The following is a 27,358-nucleotide window of genomic DNA, read 5'->3' on the forward strand; positions in this document are numbered from 1 at the left end:
ACACCCAGTGACTGGATCCCCTGGGACTGGAGTTACAGACAGTTGGGAGCCATCATGTGATTGCTTGGAGTTGAACTCAGGACCTCTGGAAGAGCAGTCAGTGCTCTTGACTGCTGAGCCACCTCTTCCGCTCTTTCTTTCTTTTCTGTGATGAGCTCTCATGCGGTCCAGCTGAACTCTACGTTGCCGTGTGCACCGCAGGATGATTTTGAACTCCTGATTGCGCTGCTTTAATGTTTCTGGAACTTTCACCTTTTGCCCCAGGCCTGACTTTCATTACCTGTTAATGAGGTAATCACTTATGATGAATGTCTGGTTCCTGGAAATAAACCCCTCATCACTGTAACTAACAGTAAAAAAAAAATAATTTAAGAAAAAAAAAACCAAAAAAGCAAAGCAAAACAAAACAAAGGATCCTAAGGGAGGGTATACTGGTCCCTGGAGAAAGTTGATTACTGAAAACTACTGGTTAATTTTTGTCAGTAATTTCACAAAGGTCCTCAAGGGGGCGACATCATCCCCCAGAAGAGGATGAATCTGTCCGTTTAGATTTTATTCCCTGGTACCTTTTTGCTAAAAGCTGGGTTGAATTATAAAATGAGAGGGAAAGAGAAATTGGTTTGCATGAAGCAGGGACAAGTTAGTGTAATGCCTTTTTTCCCTGATTGCTTTCTTTCCTCTTTTTTTCAAGACACTGTCTCTCCTAAAACTTGCTCTGTTGACCAGGTTGGCCTCTAACTCAGAGATGCAGCTGTCTCTGCCTCCCCAGTGCTGAATTAAAGGTGTGCACCCGCACTGCTAGGTTCTGATGAGTTCCTTTCTCTTCCAGATGGCTCCAGGGGCTAGTACCAGGTCCTTCTTCACTCAAAGGGAATAGGGTATCTTCTTGGTAGAATCCTTTCTGTTATGTAATAAAACCCTCCTTAGAGCCAGAAAGGAAAACCCTTGTTAGCCCAGGGGTAGAGTTCGATTGGTTAGAGAGTTTGCTTGGTACACAGGAAATTCTGGGTTTGATGCCCTAGGTGGGATGATGTCTGACTGTAATCGCAGTACCCCAGAAGTGGAGGCAGGAGGCTCAGAAGTTCAAGGCCATCCTCCACTATATAGGAAGTCGAAGGCTAGCCTGGTCTACATGAGGCAGTCAAATATCCAGATAGGGAGAGCATTGAGGATGGTGATAGGCACCTCCAGTCTTACCTTCAGTTAGAAGATCAGAGAGAATAGCCTAGGAGTTCCAGGTTATTCCAGTAGCATAGCAAAGTCCAATTTGGGAAGAGAAGAGGGAATACAAGGGACAAAGCAAGGCAAAAGGAGATCCAGGGAGGAGGTCTACTGGCATTTTGTTGTTGTTGTTGTTGTTTTTCTCCAATAATAAATGGCAAAGGTCAGGTATGGTGATACATCTCTGTTGCCAGCACATAGAAATTGGAGATGGGGGGGGGGTCAGGAGTTCAGGGTTATTCTTAGCTCTATAGAAAGTTTAAGGCAAAATGCTAAATGATACTGTCCCCCCCCCCAGTTCCCTCCTCCCTGCAGAAAACAGGGTTTCTCTGTAGACGGCTGTCTTGTAACTCATTCTGCAGACCAGGCTGGCCTTGAACTCACAGAGACCGCCTGCCTGTGCCTTGTGAGTGGTGGGACTAAAGTCATGTGCCCCCACCACTTGACACTTGTCTTTAAAAAGCCAACAAGTTGAAGTACTGAGGATGTGACTCAGAAGTACCTGCCCAGCATGTCACCTGTAATGTCCTAGGAAAACGTTTTGCTAGGGAGGGTGTGATGGATCTCTACAAGGCCCTGGCTGTCTTGCAACTGTAAACCAGTCTGGTCTCAAACTCATAGAGATCTAGCTGCCTCTGCTCTTGAGTACTGGGCTAAATAAAGGTGAATACCACCATGCTGAGCTGGGATGTTTCAAACAGTGCTTCCACGGAAAATTTTGCTTGTTTGTTTCAGACAAAGTCTTGCTATTTAGCCCTGGGCAAAAACACATTGAGTAGTAAAAATGACCTTGCTGGGATAAAGATCTATCGATCTAGCCCAGCTAGACCAATGACCACTTCCTTTTACCACGTGGAACCCAGCTGACCCTGGCTGATCTCAGGTCTCTGTGTAACAGCTCTGGCTGTCTTGGAACTTTCTCTATAGAGCAGGCCGGCCTCAACCTCAACCACACAGAGATCCACCAGCCTTTGCCTGTGGTGTGCTAGGATTAAAGGCATGTGCCACCACCTACCTTTCTTTCTCTCTTTCTTTCTTTCTTTCTTTCTTTCTTCCTTCCTTCCTTCCTTCCTTCCTTCCGTCCTTCCTTTCTTTCGATGTATTTATATGAGTACTCAGACACACCAGAAGAGGGCATTGGATCCCATTACAGATGGTTGTGAGCCACCATGTGGTTGCTGGGATTTGAACTCATTGGAAGAGCAGTCAGTGCTCTTACCCGCTGAGCCATCTTGCCAGCCCGCACCCTTATTTCTTTCTTTCTTTTTTTTTTTTTTTTTTTGGTTTTTTGAGACAGGGTTTCTCTGTATAGCCCTGGCTGTCCTGGAACTCACTTTGTAGACCAGGCTGGCCCCGAACTCAGAAATCTGCCTGCCTCTGCCTCCCAAGTGCTGGGATTAAAGGTGTGCCCCACCACCACCCGGCCGCACCCTTCTTTCTTGACAAGAGCTATTTAGCTCAGTCTAGCCCTATTAATTAGGAACTGAGGCTGAGGATGTGTCTCAGAATTTGTGTAGCAAATACAAGGCTTTGGGTTGCCCAAAAGAAATTAGATTAAGAATTGCATCCTGGGGCTGGTGAGATGGCTCAGTGGGTAAGAGCACCTGACTGCTCTTCCGAAGGTCCAGAGTTCAAATCCCAGCAACCACATGGTGGCTCACAACCATCCATAACAAGATCTGACTCCCTCTCCTGGTTTGTCTGAGGATAGCTACAGTGTACTTACTATAATAAAAAAAAAAAAAAAAAAAAAAAAGAATAGCATCCTGACAGGAGGCTCTAGCAACCAGTCTGAGATAAGTGGCTCACAAGTTTCTCAGAAGAGTTTTGTGTCCAGGCCCCCATGTTAGCATACAGAACATCCAGCTGACCTGCATCCAGGTACCCAGTGATGGTTTTAGTCTTCACCTCCTGCTGCCAGGTTTGGCAGGTGTGTGTTCCTGACAAAAGGACTCCCTAAACCCAATTCCCTGTCTCCCCCACACACACCTCCCGTGTGTGTTTTCTGAAATCTCTCTCTTCCCATTTCTGTTCCTGGTGCCCCTTTCTGACTGTCCTTTGTTCTTATGGCTCTGCTCCAGTCTGTCTGCCTTTACCCCTTCTCCAGACCCTCACTCCTGTCCCTTCCCCCCCCAATAAATTTCTTTATACCAGATGACGAGCTGTAACATCTAAGGGGCATACCTTTGCATGGGCCCACCCTTGCTGCATTGTATTTCATGACACCCCACCCCTGCATTTCAGGAGAAAAATGTTTTGTTTTTTCCTCTTGTCACTGGGCTCCGACTCTCTTCTTCCTTGTCCCTGCCTTGTCCCGTGATCCCGTCTTTCCCTTTATTCTTGCATGAGGTTAGAGGATGTGCTATCATTGGGGAGTCGGTTCTTCCACCATGCGGGTCAGGCGGATCTTGAGTTTCTCACTTTTCTGCCTTCACACTAAGTGCTTCTGGGGCCACCGCAACTGATTCTATAAGGTGCTGCGGATGAAGCTATGGGTTTTGTGTATGCTTAGAGGCTAGCACTGCTAACTTCAACTTTTCCGCATATCCTGACTCCAAACACTCGGTCTTAAGCCAGTTAAGCTTCCAGCCTTCGCGTTCAGTCTCCATCTACAAACTAGGAATATCAACTTGGGTAGGAGGTGAAACTTCAAAATACTTTTGTTAGCGGTTTAAGAACCCGGTCAAGATCTCCACTTCGCCCTCACAGTTGGCACCACCCTTCTCGCCTCCAAGGATGACGCCACTGGCTGAGTTATGTAGTGACGTCATCTCCGGGCCGCCTCTTCTCCAGCCCCTCTTCGGGAACGACCGACTCCTGGGACCGGTCTCCGGCTTTCGGTTAAATTTTTTCCCCTCCCATTATTCTCCCACCTAAAACTTTGGGCTCTTCCCGCCTTCCTTCAAACTAGCAATTTTCGGCTCTTCTCGCTTGCTTTGGGGGCGAGTTCCTGAAAGTCATTTACCCTTGAGTTAATTAATCGCCTTTCTAGCCCCACCCGTTCAGCTTATTCGCTAATTCCTATTCGCTCCGCTCAATGTATTTCGGCTACTTCCGCCTCCTCCCGGGATCCCTTCCCTGACTTCGGCTCTTTCCGGACTCTCGCCTCGCCCCCCCCCAGGGGGGGGCTTCTCCCATCCCGAAGCGCTTCGGCTATTTCCGGCTCTCCCGGCCTTCCCTAGCCCCGCCCCCACGACCACCCTTGGTCCTTTAGGTGGGTCTCTGATCCGCTCCGCGTTGCTGCAGTGACCTAGATCTTCCCTCGGCTCTTTCCGGCTTTTTTCAGAGTCTCGTTAATCTCAGCTGTGTTCGGCTCTTTCCGTGCCCTCTCCTCCGCCTCGCCCTTCCGCTTCGGCTCTTTTCGCCGACTTTCGGGCGGGCTGGCTCTGCCCTTCTCCACGTGACGCTCCTCCGGCCTCTCCGCTACCCCCTCCCTCCACGCCCTTCCTCCGGCTTCAGCCTCCGTGCTTGTCCCGGCTGTGCCGCCATTTTGTGTGAATTCCTGACCGCGGCGGGGGCCCGGCAGCTGGGGCATCTAGGGCGGGCAGACAGTCGGCCCATCTCCATAGCCCGATCCCTCTTCTCCCCGATTTTTTTTTAACCATCCCCCCTGCTCGCTCTCCTCTCCCCCCCTTTCCCTTCGCTTGCTCCGTCGCGCGCGGGCCCGCGCTAATTACACCCAACCACCCACCAGTGTCCGTGTCCCCCGGGTCTCAGGCCTTGGGGGGCCGCGTGTGTGTGTGCGTGCGTGTGTGGCGGAAGGGGACCTCTCGTCCCGATGAGGGTCCCGTGCCCGTGAGCGAGTGACCTCAGGGCCAGGCTGCGGAGAAAGCAGGCGGCGGGCGGCCTTGCCGGGGCCTAGGCCTCGCGGCCTACGTGGAAGTCGGCTCAGAGGTGACTCCGAAACCGAAAAAAAAAATACTCGATATCGATCTATGTATCTATATGCCCAGTTCCCATCAGGAGGCCCCGGAGCGCTGAAGTGTGCCCCTCCCGCCACGCCCAAGCAGTCCTTTTTGGTGCATTAACATCCCCTCCCCCTCAAAGGAACGATGGAGGCCGTGCCCGGGACCCCCCCGCCGCCGCCATCAGAGTCGCCACCGCCGCCATCGCCACCGCCGCCATCAACGCCTTCGCCTCCTCCGTGTTCCCCCGACGGCCGCGCGGCCACCCCGCACCTCCTCCACCACCGCCTCCCGCTCCCTGACGACAGGTCAGGCCCCCCGGCCTGGGCCGGGCAGCGTCCCCCGTGGGAGGGGGGGAGGAGGAGGAGGAAGGGGACGGCCGCCATGTTGGGCCGGGCCGCGGAGGAGGAGGAGGAGGAGGAGGAAGGGCGGGGTCGGTGGGTGTCTCTAGCTCGCTCGCTCTTTCTCGCTTCGCTTTCTCTCCCGGCCTCATGCGTTGCCCCCCCTCGCGGCGTTCGCCCGCTCTCCCTCGCTCTCGCTCTGTCTTTTTTTGGGCGCCATGCTGAGGGGAAGGTGAGGAGGCGCCCCCCGGACCCCCCGCGCCCGCCGGTCTGTCGGTCCGTCCGCCCGCCCGGGGCACGGGCCGCCAAGGGGGTGGGCTTGCCGAGGCCCATCAGCCTCCTCGGCCGCCCCTGCTCCGGGAGCTGGCCGTCAGCGGCCTGTCGCCTGGCTTCGGGGAAGGCTTTTGGGGGAGGGGCCCCCGGATTCTCTTGTTTTAGGGGCATCTCCAGCTTGCAGCTCCTCTCTTAAGGGGTTCGGAGTTGGGGGTCTTCCCAATCCCCTACAGTATCCTTTCTCCTGGGGGACGCATACCCTGTCCATTTTGGATAGGTACCCGAGTCTAACGGAGGCAGAAAAATGGGGGTTTGGATCAGCCTTCGCTCTTTCGTTCTAAGGAGGACTCCTTAGGATGGGGGCTCTGGTGCACTTTTAATTTTTTGGCGGGAGGTATTTTCTAGCTTCTCCCTAGAAGGCAGGCAGGTAACGGGTGCATTTCCAGCTCTTTTGATTAAATCCCCTGACCTTCTTTGGAAACCCTATTGGTTTTTTTTTTTTTTTTGGGGGGTCCCTCTCTTTTTGTAGGTAGGTGACAGTCAGTGGTGGAGGGTCCTTAGTTTTAAGGTTTTTGTTTTTTTGCGGGGGGGTTGTATGAAGGTTGCTTTTCCTGCATTGGATAGTAGAGGAAGTTGGCCACCGCTTTCTCCGGGCATCGCCCCCTCTTTGGGGCAAAACAGGGTGCAATCGCCCCCTTGGGAGCAAAGATCTCCCCCGTGTGCTTTGGCAGGACGTGAACTGTGGCGCCTCTTGTCCTCTAGTGCGAAATGGGTTCCCCACGCCCTTCTCTGGCGGGTGATAATGGGACCAGCCCTGCGTGTTTTGAGGATGAGAGGTTTGGGGCCATTTTTGCCCTGCTGGAGCCGAAAGATAAGGGGTACATAGTTTGCTGATTCCTGGGAGCTGGAGTGAGTAGGTTTGAAAATAGGTGGGTTTCAGGGAGCAGAAAAGCTAGTCTTGCAGGCGGGGGTGGGGGTAGGGTGGAGAATGCGCTAGACAGAAGCCTCGCTCGCAGCCGTCAGGGAACCGCAGAGGACCCCTTCAGACCATGGGTCTCAGCCCTTTCTCCCCACTCCCACCTCCTGTTCTCCCTTTCTCCTTCACAGACCCTCCTTTGCCTTTTAAAAGAAATGCCACCCACATTCAAAGACACAGGTGCAGCAGTTTGGTGAGCTTTTTTTACAATTTTTTTTTTCCTGTTTTGTTCTAATTAAATGTATCGTCCTGGGAATCGCAGCCCTTCGCAGTCAAGGAAATAAACAGATTAGCGGAGGTCTGTTCGCTAAGCCCACGTTGGGCTTCCTGGTCCCCTCGGGGGCAGGTGCTTTACTCAAAGGTGCTTGCAAGCTTTATCCGACCTCTAAGGAGTTCTCTTATGTCAGAAGTGTATGTCTTACAATGGGTTGGGATGGTAAGTAGCCTCTTTTATTGAGTAATTCAATTATCTCCCTCTTTTAGTCCCTTTCCTGCCTGCTTACTCCTCGCCTTTAGACCAAAGTGATGCTTGAGAGTGGATTTATTATGTTCAAATCAGGATTCTAACCTATTGAGCCCTTTTAGACTTGCACATCCTTTCAGTGTTTAATTTAAAAATTTTTGGTGTACACAGTTTTCTTACAAAAAAAAAAAAGTGTTACTGTAACATGACAAAAGTCCATTGAAAAGGCCCAATATGTTTTCAGACCCTTGGTGTCCCTCTATTTTCATCCATTGCTTTGTCTCCAGCCTTCATTTGAAAGTGGCTCCCTCAAGTCCCTCTGGAGGGGATAAGCTTACAGAATTTGGTTTGTACTTGTATTCAAGTTAAAGTCACATCCCCTCGCCCTCCCAGAAAAGACCGTTGCAAGCAGGCCCATTTTCCATATTTTTTACTCAAATGTTACTTATGGTGATAGACATTTAAATCGAGCAAGTCATTTGTAAAGTACTGTCTAAGCACAAATGTATGTGTAAACTGTGTCAAGCCCTGATCTCTCCTGTCCACTGCTCTTTGTTCCGAAGCACATGCCTGACCGCGAAAAGTTGATGTAAAACGTGTCACACGCCCAGTCATGTTGGAGAGAACATGTTCCACCCTCAGTCCCCTCACCCTACACATACAAGTTCAACACCACCCAAAGCAGCTGCGGTGGCTTGCGGGACCTAACACTGTCCTTCGGATGTGTTTTACAAGCATAACTTCTGTAAAAGACAAAAACACGTTGAAGTTCCATTGTGCCCCTGGCCCACTTTTGGTCCCTGAAGTACTTTGTTAGGGAAGTCTTTCTCACTCAAGCCTAGTCCTTCCAAAGGAGCCGGTTCCCTCTTTGTGTTCTCAGGGGAGATGATGTCCATCTGCACGTGCAAGCGGCAGTTTGTCAGGCCGCTTGCTTTATTCCTTTAGATGTATTCACAGTTGTAACTGCCATGCAGTGGTGGTCTGATGTAAAATCAGCTCTTTGAGGAAGACATTTCCAGAATGTACAGAATTCCTGCACAAAACGTCTAAAGCACGAACGTAACACACTATCCAGTGCGCTGGGTCAGCTGGACAAAACATCTGAAGGTTCTCATCTCGTGTAAAGTTCCACCAGGAGCTCAGAGCAGAAGCAGGGTCAGCTGATAACCCTTCCATTCCACATGGTTAGAATTTCTAAGTTATGAAAGAACACTTAAACTTTAAAAATAAAATGTTAGGAAATGGGATTCCTTTTGGGAATGAAAATTTAGCAGTCATTTTTCTGAATGTGAAAATATTTCCTCCAAACATTTAAAAAAGCTCTCAGGCATATTCCTGCAAGGGTTCATTTGTTGTTGTTTTTTTGTTTTGTTTTGTTTTTTGTTTTTTTGGCAAAGGAGTCCCAATATTAAGTTAAATGTGTTTAGGTATTCCATATTTTTGAAATGTCACAGTAGTACCTTTTTTTTTCTCCCTAAACTGATGTACCAGTTAATAATGAAATTAATGGATGTTGCAAAAGCAAAAGAAAAGGGTGTCACTGGGAATCCCTGATTTTAACAGCAAAGCTTATACATACTTTGTAAGCTTGGAAGTTTTTGTTTCCTCTGGATGAAAGATTTCATTTGAAAGTAAGTCAAAATCTCCCAGTAGGAGCAGAATGGGCTTTGACCCTGTAGTTACTCCAAGGTAGAGTCCCTAGCTCCCAATTCTCCAGTTGCTCCACCAAAGAGGAAAGAGCGCATTCAGCATGTGCAGGCTTTCTCACTCCTAGTCTGTCTCTAAGCACTTTTCCTTCATGTACTGTAAGGTTGACATCTTTGATTTTTGACAAGACAGACCTTTCTGGAAGTAAAGGTAGCTAGCAGTTTTAGAAAGTCATCCTTGTGGTTTTTCCTTATCCAAAAAGACCTATGCTAAAGGGAATTTGTTTGGGAAGGCAGGCTGTCCTGGCTGCTCTGCCTGGTGAAAGTGTGGCTCTTGGATTTGTTTCTATATAGCTGAACCCTGGGACAGATTTCTAGGCGCTGGCTCTGCCTCCACTCCAGCCCATCGCTCCTCCCTAAGGCTGTCAGAACCAGGTCAGAGTCTTCACTTGGTTTTGTAGAGGGGCTGGGGAGGCTTGGGCACTGTTGAGCCCCCAGAAACCTTTTTCATGGAGGTAAGGATTAGGGATCCATTTGTGAATACCTCTGTTGAAAGTCACTGATTAAACTGTCTCAAGGTCTCTGGATAGCTTTAGGTCAAACCAAATTCAGGGAACCTACTCATGGTCTCTGTGGATGGACTTTTTTAGTAGTACCAGAGTGCTGATTCTGCCTGCCTGCCATGGCATCTGAAGTGAGACGATGGCTTGAGTTGAGCCTGGCCCATGGCTGTGCCTCACCAGTGCTGGGGTGCACAACAGGCAAACAGGAAGGTTGCAGCTTTCTGGCAGTTACTTGCTGACTTTTGAAGGCCTGGGAGGAGCAGCCTGCTCTTTGGCAGTGGTAATGGAGGAAATGGTCTGGAGTCAGTTACATAATTAAGGCCTCATAGACTATGGCAAGCTGCCTGTTTGGATAAGTTAAGGCAAACTTTCCAGCTCTGGCTTTCCAAGTTTTGAGCCTCATCTGCTATAAAGCTCTGTTGCGTCTGAATGCTGTAGATACACTGCTAGAAACAGTGCAGCAATTCATATTGTGTTAGTGCTGTGCGGTGAGGTGGAGTGGTTTCAAAATCAATTTCAGGCACGTTGCACATTGAGATAATTCTTGAGCTGATGTGATAGAAATGAAGACACGACCTCTTGGTTGGTGCTAGTTACAGCTACATCATCATAGAGATAATTTTTCATTAGGATTGGAGGCTGTCTGCTAGGAGTAAGTAGCTTGTTTCTCCTGGCCACATTGCTCCTCCCAATAGAGAATTACTCTCATTTTCCCTGCTTCGGTTTTGTTGATTGGTGACTCAGCTCCCTGTTTGTCAGGCAAGTGGTGACATCTCTGAACGCTGGAGATAGCAACAGGATGTGAAGGAAGGGTGTGGGTATGTGAAAGCAGCTACTGCTGTCCAGGGCTGGTGCCCTCCAGCACCAATGCCCACTCCTCAGGGTTACCACAGTCCAATGGGTGCTACAGAGCACCCACACAGTGGCTGCCGCTCAGTGCCTCTGTCCTTACTGGGAGAAATTCTAAATAGAACACTGGCTGTTCCGTGTGTAAACAGAAGCAGGATGTGTCTGACTGACGGAAGTAGGCCTCTCGGGTGCTGGGCAGCTTTCTTAAAGGGAGCTGGTGGGGACTAAAGTCCATGGAAGCCATCTTGTGACACTTCTTGTTTCACAGTGTTTGGTATAGATGCTGAAATGGTCCAGCTGTCTTGAGCCAATGCCCAGTGTACCGGCATGCATTTGGTTTTGCAATTAGAATGGAGTGAGTCAGCATTCCAAGCTGAGGTTGGCCCCCTGAGAACCAGGAAGTTAGGGATCCAAAGCCAACCCCACTCCTACTCCCCTTTGCTCTGCTTCAGCCAACCCTTGGCCTGAATCTCTGCGGGCCAGGCCTGTTAGACTCCAGGATCTCGCACCCCTTGTAATTTGACTGAGTCCCTATGTTTGTTGAGCAGCTAGGTTTGTCCTGCCCTTGGCTTGGAACAGAAATGTTTCATATTTCTGTTTTGGTTTGGATACTAGGGCAGGAACCCTAGGCCCTGCACTTGTTCGATGGTTTGTGTTTGTGAGGCAAGGTCTCACAGTGTAATACACATTGGCCTCCAACTCGTTTGTTTGTTTGTTTGTTTGTTTGTTTAAAAGACTTAAAAGAGAGGGTCTCACATAGCTGGTCTTCTATCCCAGACTGGGTAGCTCACCAAGCTGAGGCAGCTCACCTTCTGCCTCTGCCTGCTAAGTCCTGCAAGTACAGCTGTGTGTCCCTGTGTCCTTTGGCTTTTTTTTTTTTTTTTTTAAATGGAGTCAGGCATGTTCTGCCTTTTTTTTTTAAACATTTTTTTAAAGATTTATTTATTTATTATATGTAAGTACACTGTAGCTGTCTTCAGACACACCAGAAGAGGGAGTCAGATCTCATTACAGATGGTTGTGAGCCACCATGTGGTTGCTGGGGTTTGAACTCAGGACCTTCAGAAGAGCAGTCAGTGCTCTTAACCACTGTGCCATCTCTCCAGCCCTCCTTTGGCTTTTAAGGTTAGGTCTGAGTTTGTACTACAGCTGTTACCTTTATAAGTAGAAAAGCCAAAGGATAACCATCAGGCCCTGGTGTGGCTTCCCACACCAGCTCCTTAACCTGAGCATTTGCTGGGAAATCAGCAAAAAGATTGAGTCACAGAAAGTGCTCCATGTGCCGTATGGGCCGTATGTGACAGATGCTATTTCTTCCCAGTGTGCCATCCTGAGTCTGCACAGTACTTCAGTACTTCCACTCCCCACCCGCCCTGTACTCTCCTTGGTTATTTTTAAAGTGTGTGTTGACATGTGTACATCAGTTCAGGTGTTCCCAGAGGCTAGAAGCAGTAGAACCCCTGGAACTGAAGTTATACCTGGGGTCTAGAAACTGCTCTTAAATGCTGAGCCATCCCTTCAGTCTCTCTCTCTCTCTCTCTCTCTCTCTCTCTCTCTTTTTTAATTGAGATGGGCTCTCATTCTGCAGTCCAGGTTGGCCTTAAACTTGAAGAAGTCTTTCTTCCACCTCTCAAGTACAATGTGCTATAGTACTTTTGTTGTTGTTTTGACTCTGGTTCTCAACTTGCTATAAAGATCAGGCTGACCTCAAACTCAGAGGGAATCTGCCTGCCTCTGCCTCCTGAGGTTGCAATTAAAGACAACCACCATACTCACCGGGTTCAGTACTTTTCATACTGATAAGCTCATTATGGGTTATGAAATCCATGTATTGATATGTCTGCATATTAGATAAACATCAGAAGAGGGTAGAAAATGTAATCAAATGAAACAGAATGTAAAGGAGGTATAGATCAAAGGCAGTTAGTTTGAGCCTGGTCTGATGATTAACCCTAGAGTCCTACCTTCCCCAGAGGCTGAGGCAGGCTCATGGGCAGCCTGGGTAATTTAGCTAGATCCTGTCGAGATAGAAATAGAAAATAGTACTGACTGGGTATGTGTGCATCAGTGGTGTTTTGTTTGCCTGGTATGTAAGAAGCCCTAGCTTTCATTCCCAGCCCCAGTACTGCAAACAGAAGTGAAAAAGAAAAGAAATTTGAAAGCTGCTTTTCTAGCCTACGACTCTGCAGACTATTGCCTTTGTCCCAAGTCAGTTTTTGTAGGCTGAATTTTTCTGTATAACCATGCTAGTTTTATCCTTAAGTAGCAACAGAACTGAGAAATTGAGACAGGGACCATGTGGACTGTGAAAAAATGACAGCATATACTTGGGGCCCTTGACCAGGTGTGCTGGCCTTTGTACAATGTGGCCATAGCATGCTTATGCGGGAGTGGCTGGGGAGTGTAGGTGTCCTGTATACAGTTGGGGAGTGTAGGTATCCTGTATACAGTTGGTCTTGCAGAGGTGAACACTGCCAGCCTCTCAGTCTTCAGAGGTTCCGTCATCCTTGTATTCTACTCCCGAGCATATAGAGACCCAGGCCCAGGCTTTTACAAAATGGATGGATAGGTTTTTCCTTTTTGAGGGCTGGGGGTTGAACTAAATGAAGAGTGTACTAGACAAGTGCTTTACCGCAGAGCTGCATACCCAGCCCTCATGGATGGGATTTTCATTCATGAGAACTAATACAAAGTCACAGGGCAGCAGTAGCATAAGCCTTCAATTTAACCCCAGCACTGGGGAGGCAGAGACAAACAGATCTCTTTTGAGTTTGAGGCCAGCCTGGTCTACAGTGAGTTCTAGGGCAGCCAGGGCTACACAGAGAAACCCTGTCTCACTCCCCCCCCCCAAAAAAAAAAACCCCAACCAAACCAAAAAAAAAAAAAAACCAGACAACAAAACCAGCCCTTTCTCACTGTTTAAAGGTGCTTGCTGCTTGCCCAGAGGATCTGAGTTCTGTTCCCAGCACCCACATCTCTCTGGTGGTTTACAACCACTTGTGACTGGGGGAATCTGCCACCTTCTAACCTCCAATGGTACCTCTCACAGACATGGACAGATGTGCACAGGCACATATACATGTACATAAATAAAAATCTTTTTATAAAAAATGGTAAAAAAGCAGGGGAGTCTTAGAGATTGTCCAGCATGTTTCATATTCAGTTGGTTAGGTGGCAATAATTGATTCCCCTAAAAAAGTATAAGGCAGGGTCTTTGTTCAAATCAGTTGGGTATTTCTGAGTAATAGAAATGAGGGGGCCAGCCGGGCAGTAGTGGTGGTGCACACCTTTAATCCCAGTGCTTGGGAGGCAGAGGCAGGTGGATTTCTGAATTCGAGGCCAGCCTGTCCTGAGTCCCAGGACAGCCAGGGCTACACAGAGAAACCCTGTATCAAAAATCCAAAGGGGGGAAAAAAAAAGAAATGAGGGGGCCTTGGCTTTGAGCCACCCAAAGCTCCTTAGCTGGTACCCTATGATTTAGCAAAGGGTGAGAAAGTTGCTAAGGGTTATCTTCTGGAAGAGCCTTGTGTCTGACAGGCCTCTTGCTGACTGGTAGGAGTCAAACAATAGCTACTCCCACAATGAAAATGGCAACTTTGTATCTGGGAGGTTCCTCTGGGCTGACTCTTTTTAGACATGTCTGCGAAATTGTGAATGAACCACAGTGTCTGGGCTGCAGCTTGCCAAATACAGGTGTCCATTTCCCTGGGGAATTTGGAATTTTCTTCTTTTGGGGTTTGCATCGCTTCCACCCCAAGACTGTGTCTCATTCTAGTTAAGCTGTCTTGATCTGGAGGGTTCCCGTTCCACCTTTACCTGATAAGCCATCTCAAGTTTCATCCATTTCATATACATATTGCTTATTTCATTTGTTTAATAAATTATTCCTGCACAGATGATTTCTAGTTCTCTTAAGGCTAGAGATAAAGAGCTGGGCTTTGGGGTCAGAGTCCTGATTTCCATTTTTTAATTCTGCTTCTTGCTGTGATCCTATAGGCAGATTCCTTCTCATTTCTAGCCTCAGTTTGCTTATCTGTAAAATGGGGGGTGGCAATAAAGCCCATGGTAATGAGAGGAGACAGGATGAGTTCAGCATGGAGCTATAGATGTTAGTAGTAAGCAGTGCAGCCTGCCTTCTGACTCCACAGGACCCTAAGGTACAGAAAGCAGTACAGAGATGTTTCCCCACGCTAGCCTGCCATATTTTTCCTTTTTCTTTCTTTCTTTCTTTCTTTCTTTCTTTCTTTCTTTCTTTCTTTCTTTCTTTCTTTTTTTAAGGTTTTTCGAGACAGGGTTTCTCTGTGTAGCCCTGGCTGTCCTGGAACTCACTCTGTAGACCAGGCTGGCTTCGAACTCAGAAATCCGCCTGCCTCTGCCTCCCGAGTGCTGGGATTAAAGGCGTGCGCCACCACGCCCGGCTTCTTTTTTTTTAAAGTGAGACTCTTGCTATGTATAGTCTAGGCTGGTTTCAAAATTATTGTCCTCCTGCCTCTCAATTACTGTGATTATAGGCATAAGCTCTCACAATTGGTTTGAAACTCTTAGGAATTGAATATAACGATTTGTATTCCAGTACTTGGGAGGCAGAGGCAGGAGGATTTCTGAGTTTGAGGGCAGCCTGGTCTACAAAGTGAGTTCCAGGACAGCCAGGGCTACACAGAGAAACCCTGTCTCGAAACCCGTTCCCCCCGCCCCCCAGATAGATTTGTATTTTATGCAATTAGTGTTCTGTCTGAATGTTTGTGCACCGTGTAAGTGGCTGATGCTCGCAAAGGCCAGGAGAGGCCAGTGGCTTCCCTGGAGAGTTATGTTCCACATGGGAGCTGGGCATCAATCCCCTGGCCTCAGGAAGGAAGGGCAGTGAACACCGATGACCCAGCTCTCCAGCACAGAGTCGGAGGTTACCAGAAGACATTTTTAATACAGATTATATGCATGAGTAGTAAGAGAAAGAGGACACTTGAGGAAGGCACACCTGCAAATATGGCTGTGGGCTCCATTAAGGGTTTTATTTGAGACCATATGCATGTAGTCCTAACTGTCCTAGAACTCACTGTGTAGACAAAGCTGGCCTCGAACTCAGAGATCTATCTGCCTCTGCCTCATGAGTGCTGGGATTAAAGGCATGGACCACCACTGCCTGGCTAGGATTTTTTTTTAATATACATAATGAAAACTTGTATTATTCTTAGCAAGTTTAGCAGTTGGCCATTAAGTGCCTGATGTGCCCAGTCCTGGTTCAGACTGCCTGGACGTCCTGTGTGATGTGCCCAGTCCTGGTTCAGACAGCCTGGACATCCTGTGTGATGTGCCCAGTCCTGGTTCAGACAGCCTGGACGTCCTGAGTGATGTACCCAGTCCTGGTTCAGACTGCCTGGACGTCCTGTGTAATGTGCCCAGTCCTGGTTCAGACTGCCTGGACGTCCTGTGTGATGTGCTTTAGGTGGTTCAGGTCCATGCCTTGGCATCATTTTTGCTCCTTTGGTTGGTTTGTGCCAGTGGCTCAGCGGGTTGTCACAAGGCAGGCATGTTACCATAGAGATGGCATCATGACATCACAAAACAGGTTATGACTACCTGCACGTGCTTAGGAGGGCAACACAGAGCCCACTTGCTCTTGGTTTCTGGTTGATGAACTGGATACTAAGGACATTGACAAACATGTGTGAGATGCAGAGGTTTACTTCAGGGCTCTCCTAGCTCTGCAAAGCCCTCAGTGCAGTCCCCCTTGGCTGCCCTTCCACTTCCTAGATCAAGGGAAGGTCTGGGTTGGGGAAAGAGGCTTCTGTAGGTGTGAGCCCAGGCCAACCTTGTAAAGGAGAACTCTGCTCCTTGCCTGGTTCCTAGTGACTGACCTTGACTCCTGTACTTCAGCCGGTTGTTACAAATTGGAAGAGGCAGGGCCTCCTCGTTTTTGTGATTTTTTTTTTTTAAATCCCCAATTAATGGGTCATTCAGAGCCTACCCAGGGATTTGTTGAGAGTCTGGTCAGTTAATGGTCATAACCCTGACCTTCACATTAACCTAGCAGCCTAATGAGCTTCAGGTAATAGCCACTGTTCCATGAGTCTCCATTTGTGTCTTGTGGTGTGCTTCTCCCCCAACTCCCTGTAAACCAGAGCCCCAAGCTCCTGGCTTTTGATTTGGCCAAGCACTCTATAGAGTTGTTGAGAGCTTCAAGCTTCCTTCTCCTGGGGTCTTTGTCTTTTCTTCCAAGCTTGATTGGACTCACTGTCCTCCCTGTCAGCAATGCCTGTCCTTTTCTCGTGGTCAGCCATTCTAAGGCTCTGTGGTCCAATGTAGATTAGTTGAAGAGGAGACTTGTCAGCAGGATTGCTTGAGAGAGGATGGCCACAATGAAAGAGACACTTGCAGTCGGGTAGTCACCAGTGTCTTCCGAGAAGAACCAGCTGCTGCTTCTGCCCACATGTCTTCCCTAGGTCACATGGCAACTTTTCCAGGCCTCTCCATGTTGTATGCATTGGTACTACTGTACTGTCTTGTTCTATGGGTTCTGGACTGCCCAGGCCAGCCTCAGCGTTGCTCTGAGGCTGAGGATGACTTTGCGTTTCTGATCCTTCTACTTCTACCTCCCATGCTAGGATTGGACACAGTGCCTTTCAGTGCGCTGGTGCCTGCCGCCTTGGGCTTCCTGGACAAGTATAGCTTCCACTGTCTTGCTTACTGTATGGCTGCTCCTTAATGCAGGGCTTTGTTGTTTATCATTAACCTCCCACCCGTGAAGTCCTATAAGGCTATCCCATTGTCCAGATGAGAGCCCATTCTAGGAAAGAGGTAGGGCTAGTTGTGTTATCACTTGGTCTGTAGGCAGAAGCATATTGTCCAGTCACTGTGCCTGCTTGAGAACCCCAGATCTGAGTATTTTTGCCACACTCATGCTGTATGAGCCCTGTAAGCTAAGGGCCCTGAGGGAGAGGGGGGCCCTAAGAAGCTGTGACTTAGGTTGTCCACATGTATTCGTTGACCTAAGAGGAGCTGCACTCAGGCCCCAAAATGCAAATTTGAATACTTGGGAAGCTTTGTTCAGGAGGCTGGAGGCAGTCTTGCAGGAGGCATGGTGTTGTGCTCTTCCCATTACTATCTGTTGACCAGCCAGTCTCCCAGGATGGCTGGTTCTTCTTCTGGGGTGGGGGTGGGGCTCCTGGCAGTGGCTCTGGCTGCAAGCAGGCAGGTGAAGTGCTAGTTGAGGTCTTTGCAGCCCAGCTGTAGTGTTTCCCTCTGGGCACCTGTCTCAAGAGGGTTTGGCAGGTCTATATTGAGATGATTAGTGCAGTGGGGCTTCTCCCACTCTTCTTGGGGGATTATGTCACAGTCTATTAAGCATGCTCCCTTGGTGTTTAATCCCCCCCTGACATGGATTTTTCTGGCAGCCTGTTAAAATGCCTTTTCGTAAATCTCCCAGCTGTTTTCTGTCCGTGGCCCTTGGGATATCTGCCTTCTCCCAGTGGGCTTCCTTTCTTCTTTCTAGTGACTAGTGTGAAGGAAGTAGTCAGGCCTGATGCTTACACAGGTCTCTTAGGTGGGAAGCGTCTGCAGCATGACCATGACAGAGATCATATGGGGCTCTAGGGGCCGAGGGCAGGGACCAGCTGGTTGGCTTTGCAGATGTCGTGACCAGTCTGGTGTCACCTTACCAGTACCTCTTCTAAGTCACAAGCAGGTTTTTTAAATTTATTTTTTAAATTATTTTGGCATTTTGAGACAGGATTTTGTTCTGTAAGTGAGGCTGGCCCTAAACAAGAGACCTTTTAACCTTAGCCTCTTGAGTGTGGATGCCATGCCTGCTTAGATTTCCAAAAACTTTCTAATTTTTAGCATCTCCATTCCAGGGAAACAAAGTTTGAAGCACGTGCCAGCTCATTTTATAGAAACTGGGCCTGTTAGCCACACTGATGGGGGAGGCATCACTATTGGGCTGAAGTCTTTGTAGGGAGAACTGGAAGAAAAGCTCTGTGATTCTTTTTTTCGAGACAGGGTTTCTCTGTGTAGCCCTGGCTGTCCTGGAACTCACTTTGTAGACCATGGTGGCCTCGAACTCAGAAATCCGCCTGCCTCTGCCTTCCGAGTGCTGGGATTAAAGGCATGTGCCACCATGCCCGGCAAGCTCTGTGATTCTTGATGACAAGGTTCATGAGTTCCTTGGAACATCTTGTTACACATTGCCAGGGTGTTAGAAGTGGGACACTGTCATCATGGCCAAATGCAGGCTCAGCTTGAGCTACATTTTTCTGCCTTTGTAGCCCTGTGCCTAGGTGAGGGGCCATCCAAGACCACCAGACGGACTGAATTTCGTGTGGTTCTTGTTGTGTTCTTATGAGGAAACTACAGGAAAGGGGATAACGAGGTACCCCTTTGCCAGGTACCATGTGGCCTTGGTTCTTAGCTTTCCTCCACATGGAATTCCAATCTGCCTGGCTGTAGTCTGCTCCTAGGCTCTGCCTTCTCCTCCCTCTTACCTCTCAGGCAATGCTCTACCCCCAACCAAGGTGATCCCCATCGGTCATTAAGTGGGTTTGCTTCCATCACTGCAGACAGGCGAGTACCACATCACTGAGTAGCCTAGTTTTCCTAGTCAGGTGTTCCATTGCCACTGGTTCTGAGCCATACCTACAGGGAGCCTTCCTTGACAGGAATGCTGCTCTGTACCCTGCCTCCTCCAAGAGTCCTTTCCCCACTGTGCTTGTCTTTGACAAAGTGTGAGGAACCTTAGGTCCTGCTGTGTGAGTGCTGTCCTTGACCTCTACTTTGTCTGTCTTTGGGGGCCAAGCCTGGGGCTTTTGAAATTGGGCTCAAGATTAATTAGAGAATCGCCTCTTGAAGCTGTGGAGGGCTAGAGAAAGAGAGGCTGTTGTTTCCATTGGAGCCCTTTAGGATGACCCTCAGGGCTTCTAAGTGGTTGTTTTCTCTTTCCACAAAGCCTCTTTTCCCTATTCTGATTTTTGGTTAGCCTTTTGGGTTTTTTTTTTTTTTTTTCCGGTTTAGTTGTTTGGTTTTTCAAAACAGGGTTTCTCTGTGTAACAGGTCCTGGCTGTCCTAGCCTGCATTGGCCTCCTGATTGTTAGGATTAAAGGTGTGTGCCTGGCTTCTGTTGCATTTTTGAAAAGTAATTTTTTTTGTGTGGTATAGGATAGACCCTAGACTCTTGCATGCTAGTCAAGTAGCCCAGGCTGACCTTCAGCCTGCACTTCTCCAGGTTCAGCTTCAATTCCCTTATTCTTGCCACTGTTATCATCTTTTTGTTCCTTATTAGTTGAGATGTAAGGAGCGTTTATGTCCATTTACATACCTTTCTGCTGTCATTAGGAACATAGGGAGCTGTAAAATAATGTATGTTTGTGTGTTGTTTGTTTGTCTTTTGAGACGGGCTCTCTGTAGCTCTGGCTGTCCTAGAATTCACTGCAGACCAGGGTGGCTTTGATCTTACAGAGATCCTCCTGTCTATGCCTCCTGGGTGCTGGGATTGAAGGTGTGTACCACCAGGCAGGCCTGGGAGCTTTAAAAATCTTTTTTTCCCCTCTCAGGCAGGGTCTCACTGTGTATTTGCTGACCTGATATCATGTCACCTGCCCTCAAACTCAAGAGATCAGCTTTCCTCTGTCTCCCATTATTCCTAGCTAAGTTTAAAGGATTTTTCCATGCTACCAACTTCTGTACTTAGCAGCATCTGTGTCTGTGGGTTTGGCTTGGGCACTGGACTCCTCCTCCATCTGCTGCTTTCTTGACCCTGCACTGACTCCACCCACAGATACCTGCTCCCACCCCCAGCCTATCCATAGCTATTTAGACCTGTTGGGTGACTCAGCTTATTAGGTTAGGTGAGTGCTTTTACTTTCCAAAGTACTGAGCACCGAGTGACTTGGAGTTGAAAAAGTCAGGAAAACTTCCTGAGACCGGTGGGAGGAGTGCTTAGAGGCAAGGTTGAAGAGAGCTGGGAGAGGGAACGGGTCAGCTAAGGGAGGACTCATCACCGGTGGCGTCTTGCTTGACCATCTTGGGCCCTAATGGAACACAAGTTTATCTCTATAAACCAGAGTCTGCCAGTTGGAATTCCCTGCAAATGAATTTCCGTGGTCCAGTAGGTTTTAAGTAATGCTGTAAAGGAGGGATGTGGGAGCTGGGCAGCTGGGCCACTCAGAGCCTGTGGTAGCACCCAGGGACACATTCTTCAGTTCTGTGGCTGCAGGACCTGCTTTTCTGCTGGGAACACTTAGGCTATGGAATGGTGGGGAAACTTGAAGTAGGTTTGTCCCTGTGAGTGTAGCACCTTTTTTTTCCCCTGAGACAGGGTTTCTCTGTATAGCCCTGGCTGTCCTGAAACTCACTCTGTAGACCAGGCTGGCCTCGAACTCAGAAATCCACCTGCCTCTGCCTCCCAAGTGTTGGGATTTAGGCATGCACCATCACCGCTCGGCTAGCACCTTTCTTTTTATTCCTTATTTTATTAGTGTTGTTTTTCTGTTTGGTTTTCTTTTTGAGACAGGGTCTCACTGGGTGGCTTGGAACTCCTATGTAGACCAGGCTGGCCTCAAAGTCAGAGCTCCTTCTACCCCTGCCTCAGCCTCCCCAGAGGCAGACGGGATGAAAGGCTTGTGGTACCATGCCTGACTTAGCCTGGCTTTTTATTTATTCATTTTTCAGGGCTAGGACTGGAACCCAGGGCCTCTTGTGTGCTAAGCAAGAACCCTGCCACTGAGCTGTACCCCTTGCCTTCTGGTGGTAACCCCTCCACCTCTTGTGACCCAGTTAACCTCACGGTTGGCCCTGTGTCCTCCTGGGGCCTATTGCAGCCACTAGAGCTGTTCCCCATGTCCTCTGGGCTCTCTGCTGCCGTCTGCCTCACCAGCCTAGATCCTTCAAACGGCTCCATTGCAGCCCCTGAGCTCACAGGGTTTGGGCTTGGCTTGCAGGGAAGATGGTGAGTTGGAAGAAGGTGAACTGGAAGACGACGGGGCTGAGGAGGTCCAGGACCCCCCTGGAGGACAAGAGAGGAGTCGGAAGGAGAAGGGGGAGAAGCACCACAGCGACTCTGAGGAGGAGAAGTCTCACCGGAGGCTGAAGCGGAAGCGGAAGAAGGAGCGGGAGAAGGAAAAGAGGCGCTCGAAGAAAAGGCGGAAATCTAAGCACAAAGTAGGTCCCCGAGGGTGCCCCACACCTCACCTGTTGGCTCAGGACCTACTGGCCTGTCTGCCCAGCAGGTACTCTATGTATCAACCTTTCCTAGTATCCACGGCCTGGGGACAGTTTATAAAGATCTGGAACTTATGCTCTGTTGCCATTTAGTGCCCCCAGGGGAGGAGTTTTCAGGCTGAGCGCAGTCCTTCAGGCGCATTCCAGCATTGTTTGTCCTGGGGCTGGCTGTGCCAAGGTGGCCTGCCAACAACACACTCACTTGTAGTGTGGCCTCCCTCTATCACTGTCGTTGCAGCGCCATGCTTCCTCCAGCGATGACTTCTCGGACTTCTCAGATGACTCAGATTTCAGCCCCAGTGAGAAGAGTCACCGCAAGTACCGGGACTATAGTCCCCCATACGCACCAGTGAGTGACACTGTGTCTTGTGTCTTCTGGTATGGGACAGGTGGATGGTGCCCTAGAGACAAGTGGGTGTTATCTTCATCCCTGTTTATGGATGAGGAAACAAGACAGTTGGAATGTATGGGTTTGAGCCAGGGTAGTGGCTTTCTCCACAAGGGCTGCTCCTGAGCCTGCCCAGTGTCAAGTCTCTCCGATAGCTTGGCAGGACACAGTTATGTCTAACTTGTCCAGATCACAGCTGACTGCTTTCAACTGTTCCTAAGTGACCTTTTGTGGGAAATTGGCAAGAGAATGAACTGGCCAGGAGAGTTAATTATCTCCAGAGCTGTACAGTTAGAAGTTAAATACCCCATTACAACTCTGAACTTAACCATAAATTTACCCTGTGTGTATATACTTTCACTCTCAGAAAAACATAAGAGAAAAAACAAGGCTTAGTAGTCTAGTGCTTGCTTCTGTGCTCATGGTCATGGGCAGCACCACTGCCCCCAATACTAATAATAAAGCATAGAAGATTAAATACAAACAGGAAGTGCTGACACAAACTAGTAATCCCAGGACTAGGATAGGCGAGGCAGAAGGAATAAGAATTAGAGTCAGAAGCTGAATTAATAGCTCAGTGGTTAAGCGCAGGGGACCCGGGAACTAAATAGTGGCTCTGACTGTGTATACCTCCAGTTCTGGGAGTTGTGGTCCCTGAGCACTGTATGCATGTGGTGTACATGTGCACGTGCATCAGAATGCTCAGACATATAAGAATAAATAATAAGAGAGTTGGAGCCTAGTCTGAGCAACACAGCAAAACCCTGTCTTTTACAGTCATGGGGTGGGGGTGGCACAGACCTTTAATTCCACTACTCAAGAGGCAGAGACAGGTGGATCTCTTGAGTTTGAGGCCAGTCTGGTCTACAGAGTGAGTTCCAGGATAGCCAGGGTTCTTATACAGAGAAATCCTGTCTCGGAAAAACAAGGAAACAAAACAACCAGGAAAAAGAAAAAAGAAAAGGAAAAAAAAATGACTGGGCAGGGTGTGATGGCACCTTTTTTTATTATTAAAAATCTCTTCATTTTCTTGTTTTAGTGTGTCTCTTGTGTATGTCTGTCTGTGCACCATTGTTTCAGGTGTCTCTTGTGTATGTCTGTCTGTGCACCAAATGCGTCCTCTGGAACTGGAGTTACAGTTGTGAACCTCTGTATAGGTGCTAGGAACTGAACCAAAGTTCTCTAGAGGAGCAGCCAGTGCTCTTAACTGCTGGGCTCTCTCTCCAGCCCTGGGATGGTACTTGTTAAAGCCTTTTCCCGAGACAGCGCCATGCACCCCAGCAGACGGAGGGATGAGTAAGGCACTGGAGACTGATTACTGAGAAGAGTGGCTTCTCCATACCAGGGGAGGGTCTGAGTAAGCTAGGAAGCTTGAGTGTCGACATCTGTTTACCTGTATTTTGCATTTTTCTGTAGTGAGTGTGGGTTTCCTTTTGCAGTTGAGCCCAGCCTGTCACCGAAATGTTGCACAAGTATGCTACTTTGTTACAGCTCATGAGTGGATGTGGACACATTAGTATCCATTTGTACTCTCCACTTGGATTAGTTTCCTGCAGCTTCTTGAGCGTTGTGGACAGTGGATTTTACTGCCCTAAAACCCTCCTCAGCCCTGTCACCAAAGCCACCCAGTGGTATGTTTTATAGCGAGTGGGTGTGGCTAGTTTTTTCTTATAAATATGCTGAGAGATAGGTTTTTTGCTCCTGTTGTTGTTCTGTTTTGTTTTGAGTTTTGAGACCAAATCTTTACTTTTACCCAAGAAGGGCAATCTTGAACTCCTGGGCTCAAACAGTTTTTCTGCCTCAGCTTCCCATGTGGGTGGGACTATGGACAGGGTTCTTACACCTTGTGTAGCAATGTGTTTAAAGCCAGTATGATGGTGCAAGCCTGTAATCCCAACAACTGGGGTATGAAGACAGACCAAGAGTGCTAGACTACCACCACCACTACCACCCCACTTTCCCTCCAAAGGAAAAAAAACAAAACAAAAAAACAAAAAAGAGTTCCAGGCTAAGTAAGGTACTTAAGACACTGTCTCAGAACCACAATGCAGTGAAGTGTTTTCATTGCCTATAACTTCCATTGCTAAGGTGGTCCTCATTGGCTGAATGGACCACATTGTCACCTTTGGAAAGGCATCTTGGAAGGTATCTTTGGAAGTAGCAGTCTGCTATGGCTACCAAGGAGGCTATTCATTGACATCACAGGCCCTAGAGAAAGCCTGGACAAGGACACCCCTCCTCCTGACTCCAGCTTCTCCCCAGCTCTGCTCACCCTGCATCCTTGTTCTTGCTTCTCCAGGGACAATGGGTTCCTGTTTCTCTTTCCTTCTAAATCTTGGCCGTTTGTTTGTTTGTTTGTTTGTTGAGACAGGGTTTCTCTGTAGCCCTGGCTGTCCTGGAACTCACTTTGTAGACCAGGCTGGCCTCGAACTCAGAAATCCGCTAGCCTCTGCTTCTCAAGTGCTGGGATTAAAGGCATGTGCCACCATTGCCCAGCTTCTTGGCCCATTTCTTAAAGACAGACATGTCCCCCATGTACTGCTGTCCCCTAGCCCATCAGGATAAACATGTCTGTAGAGAGGCTAAGAACCAGTGGTAAATCAGGGATAGTAGAGACTCCAGAGAAACGCACAAGTTCTGAGACCTGAGGTGACCTAAGTAGCTTGATGCAGGCCACGCGCACTGACTCTCTCTCTCCCCTACTCTCACCTGAACAGTCCCACCAGCAGTACTCCTCGTCACACAACGCACCCCTGCCCAAGAAGTCCTACTCCAAGATGGATAGCAAGGGCTACAGCATGTATGAGGACTACGAGAATGAGCAGTATGGGGAGTACGAGGGGGATGAAGAGGAGGACATGGGTAAGGAAGACTATGACGACTTCACCAAAGAACTGAACCAGTACCGGCGTGCCAAGGAGGGCAGCAGCCGGGGCAGAGGTGAGCCCTTCCCCTCCCCTCCTCTCCTTCTCATTACTTCTCCGGGGGCAGTGTGGCTGGTGCGGTTGGAGATTAAGGAGTCAAGGAGACTGCTCCAGTCAGCTTATACTGAGCCTTAGCTAGGCAGTCACTCAAAGATAGCTGAAGTGCACAAAAATTATACACTCGGGGCTTGGGATAGCAGACAGAGCAGGGGTAGTAAGTGTCCCTCATCTGGGCCAGACTGAGGAGAGCTGGAGGCCCCAGCTCTGCCTACCTCCACTCCTGGACTTTCATCACCTGACCAGGTGTTTACCTCTGGACTTTGGACCTCAGAAAGCTGATAAACTTGTGGCCTGAGGCATAAGGCAAGATGAGGGAAGGCAATCTCCCTCCGTGGTTCTTTAAAAAAACAGAAACAATAAACAGAACCCTGCCAGCTGATAGAGGCTTCTAAAGATCTTCCAGCTTGGTTTCTTAGCCTTGTGATCCAGGTTACTGCTGAAAGTGCTGTGTCCGCGTTTGCTCTTGGACACCTGTGCAGCAGGCTCCACTGCGCAGGCCCTGGTGTGGGCCTCACACAGGGCTGGAAGCAGCACTCCTTTACTTACACTTGAGTTGTACCAGAGTCTACAACAGACTCCAAGACCGTGCTTTTCTCTCCATAAGTCTTTAAAATCTGATCGAGATCTGATAGTTGGTACCCTTCATAGCGCTGGGATTTTTAGCCACATAGGGTTGGTGCCTGCTGTCTTGGACAGTGCAGCCATGAATAGACAGGTAGTGAGAGACCAGCTACTGAGGACAGGAGTAGCTGTGTGTCCAGAGTGCCAAGTCATCCCTCGAGGGAACTAGAGGCACTGTAGTCTTAATGGGCCAAATTGCATGGCTTCCTAAAGGAGGAGGCCTCAAGGAAGACATAGGAAATGGGACCCTATCTTCCTTGTTGTTGTAGTCTGTAGCCATGTGAGGCTCACTGTTCCAATCACCCCACAGGTAGCCGAGGCCGAGGCAGGGGCTACAGGGGCCGTGGGAGTCGAGGAGGATCTCGAGGCCGAGGCATGGGCAGGGGCAGCAGAGGCCGAGGCCGAGGCTCCATGGGAGAGCACCCAGAGGACGAAGAGGACTTGTATGAAGAGGAGATAGAGGTAAGGTTTTCCATAGCTCTTGGGGCCAGCAGTGTGATTGGCAGGTTCTCTGGGCTACGAGTCCTTTGGGTGGGCTTGCTGAGACTAAGACCAGAGGATGTTGGTGGGGTACCCAAGGGAAGGAAGACTTGGAGTGTCAGACACACTTTTAAAAGGTTCCTCTTGGTGCTGGGCAGTGGTGGCGCACGCCTTTAATCCCAGCACTTGGGAGGCAGAGGCAGGCAGATTTCTGAGTTCGAGGCCAGCCTGGTCTACACAGGATAGCCAGGGCTACACAGAGAAACCCTGTCTCGAAAAAACAAAAAAACAAAACAAAACCAAAAAACCTTAGTGGGTGAAGCAGGAAAAGGTAGATAGCAAAAACCCTGTTCTGAGACAGGGCTTCTCTGAGTCTTCTAGAATGTCTCCTGCCTCTTATGGCAGGCATGGGAGGGATGTACAGAATACACACCATTCTGTCCCTTCCGTCTATATCCATTGCGTGACCCATTTCCTGAAGTTGTACAGCTGTCCCATGTGCCCAGAGGCACTGTGATTGGCTCTGCCTGATGGAGTTAGAGTCTGAAGTGAAAAGGCTTCAAGCGTGGGATTTGGGACCACCCAGCACACATGGCTGCCACCCAGTGTTAACTCAGGGTTGTCTCTCGCATGACACTTTTGCCTTGTTTCTCTGGAATCCAGTATGGAGAAAGTGAGGAGCCCATGGGAGACGATGATTACGATGACTATTCCAAGGAGCTGAACCAGTACCGCAGGTCCAAGGACAGCCGAGGTCGAGGTGGGCAAGGGCTCCCTGAGGACGTGCTGGCTGGGCTGCACCCACTGCTGGCTTAGTGGGAGAAGTTAAATCCCTTCTCGGCTTCTCCACAGGGTTGAGTCGAGGCCGAGGCCGCGGTTCCCGAGGAGGCCGAGGGAAGGGGATGGGCCGGGGCAGAGGTCGAGGCGGCAGAGGTGGAATGAGCAAGGGCGGAATGAATGATGACGAGGACTTCTACGATGATGACATGGGTGTAAGTTCACTCCTGAGATCTGATGTGCATTCTCTGGGTTGTGTTTCTTAATTTTATTTATTTTTCTGCATATGGCTGTTTGCCTGGATGCCTGTGTCTGTGCACCAAGTATGTGCCTGGTACCCACAGGCATTGGATCCCTGAGACTGGAGTTATAAACAGTTGTGAATGACCATGTGAGGGGTTGAAATTTAACCTGGGTCCTCTGGAAGAGCAGCCAGTTCTTTCTCATTCTCTTTCTCCTTTTTCTTTTATCTTTTTTCTTTTATCTCCTTTCTTTTCTTTTTTCTTCTTCCCTTCCCTTCCCCTCCCTTCCTCCCTCCTTCCCTTCCTTTTTTTTTTTTTTTTTAAGTCTTTTTCGAGACAGGGTTTCTCTGTGTAGCCATGGCTATCCTGGAACTCACTTTGTAGATCAAGCTGGCCTTGAATTCAGAGAGCCACTGAACCT

General features: G+C 49.0%; 1 protein-coding gene across 11 annotated transcripts in view; it reads left to right on the forward strand.

The window, feature by feature from the left end:
• Nucleotides 1–3,975: 3,975 nt before the first annotated feature.
• The window catches only part of Zc3h4 (zinc finger CCCH-type containing 4), a 38,114-nt gene continuing 14,731 nt past the window's right edge, over nucleotides 3,976–27,358 (forward strand). The window contains exons 1-8 of one of the 11 annotated variants that reach the window (XM_006540108.4): nucleotides 3,976–4,061; nucleotides 5,269–5,434; nucleotides 21,166–21,385; nucleotides 21,684–21,794; nucleotides 24,551–24,773; nucleotides 25,749–25,900; nucleotides 26,582–26,678; nucleotides 26,771–26,910. In XM_006540108.4, the coding sequence (XP_006540171.1) occupies nucleotides 5,274–5,434; nucleotides 21,166–21,385; nucleotides 21,684–21,794; nucleotides 24,551–24,773; nucleotides 25,749–25,900; nucleotides 26,582–26,678; nucleotides 26,771–26,910 (1,104 nt within the window). In that variant the 5' untranslated portion in view covers nucleotides 3,976–4,061; nucleotides 5,269–5,273. Of the gene's footprint in view, nucleotides 5,435–5,495; nucleotides 5,700–5,727; nucleotides 7,153–21,165; nucleotides 21,386–21,683; nucleotides 21,795–24,550; nucleotides 24,774–25,748; nucleotides 25,901–26,581; nucleotides 26,679–26,770; nucleotides 26,911–27,358 lie in introns of those variants that run through there. The other 10 variants (XM_006540102.4, XM_006540107.4, XM_011250604.3 and 7 more) reach the window with 10 other exon arrangements.

This window comes from Mus musculus, chromosome 7, assembly GCF_000001635.26.
Source record: "Mus musculus strain C57BL/6J chromosome 7, GRCm38.p6 C57BL/6J".
Taxonomy (NCBI): Eukaryota; Metazoa; Chordata; class Mammalia; order Rodentia; family Muridae; genus Mus; species Mus musculus.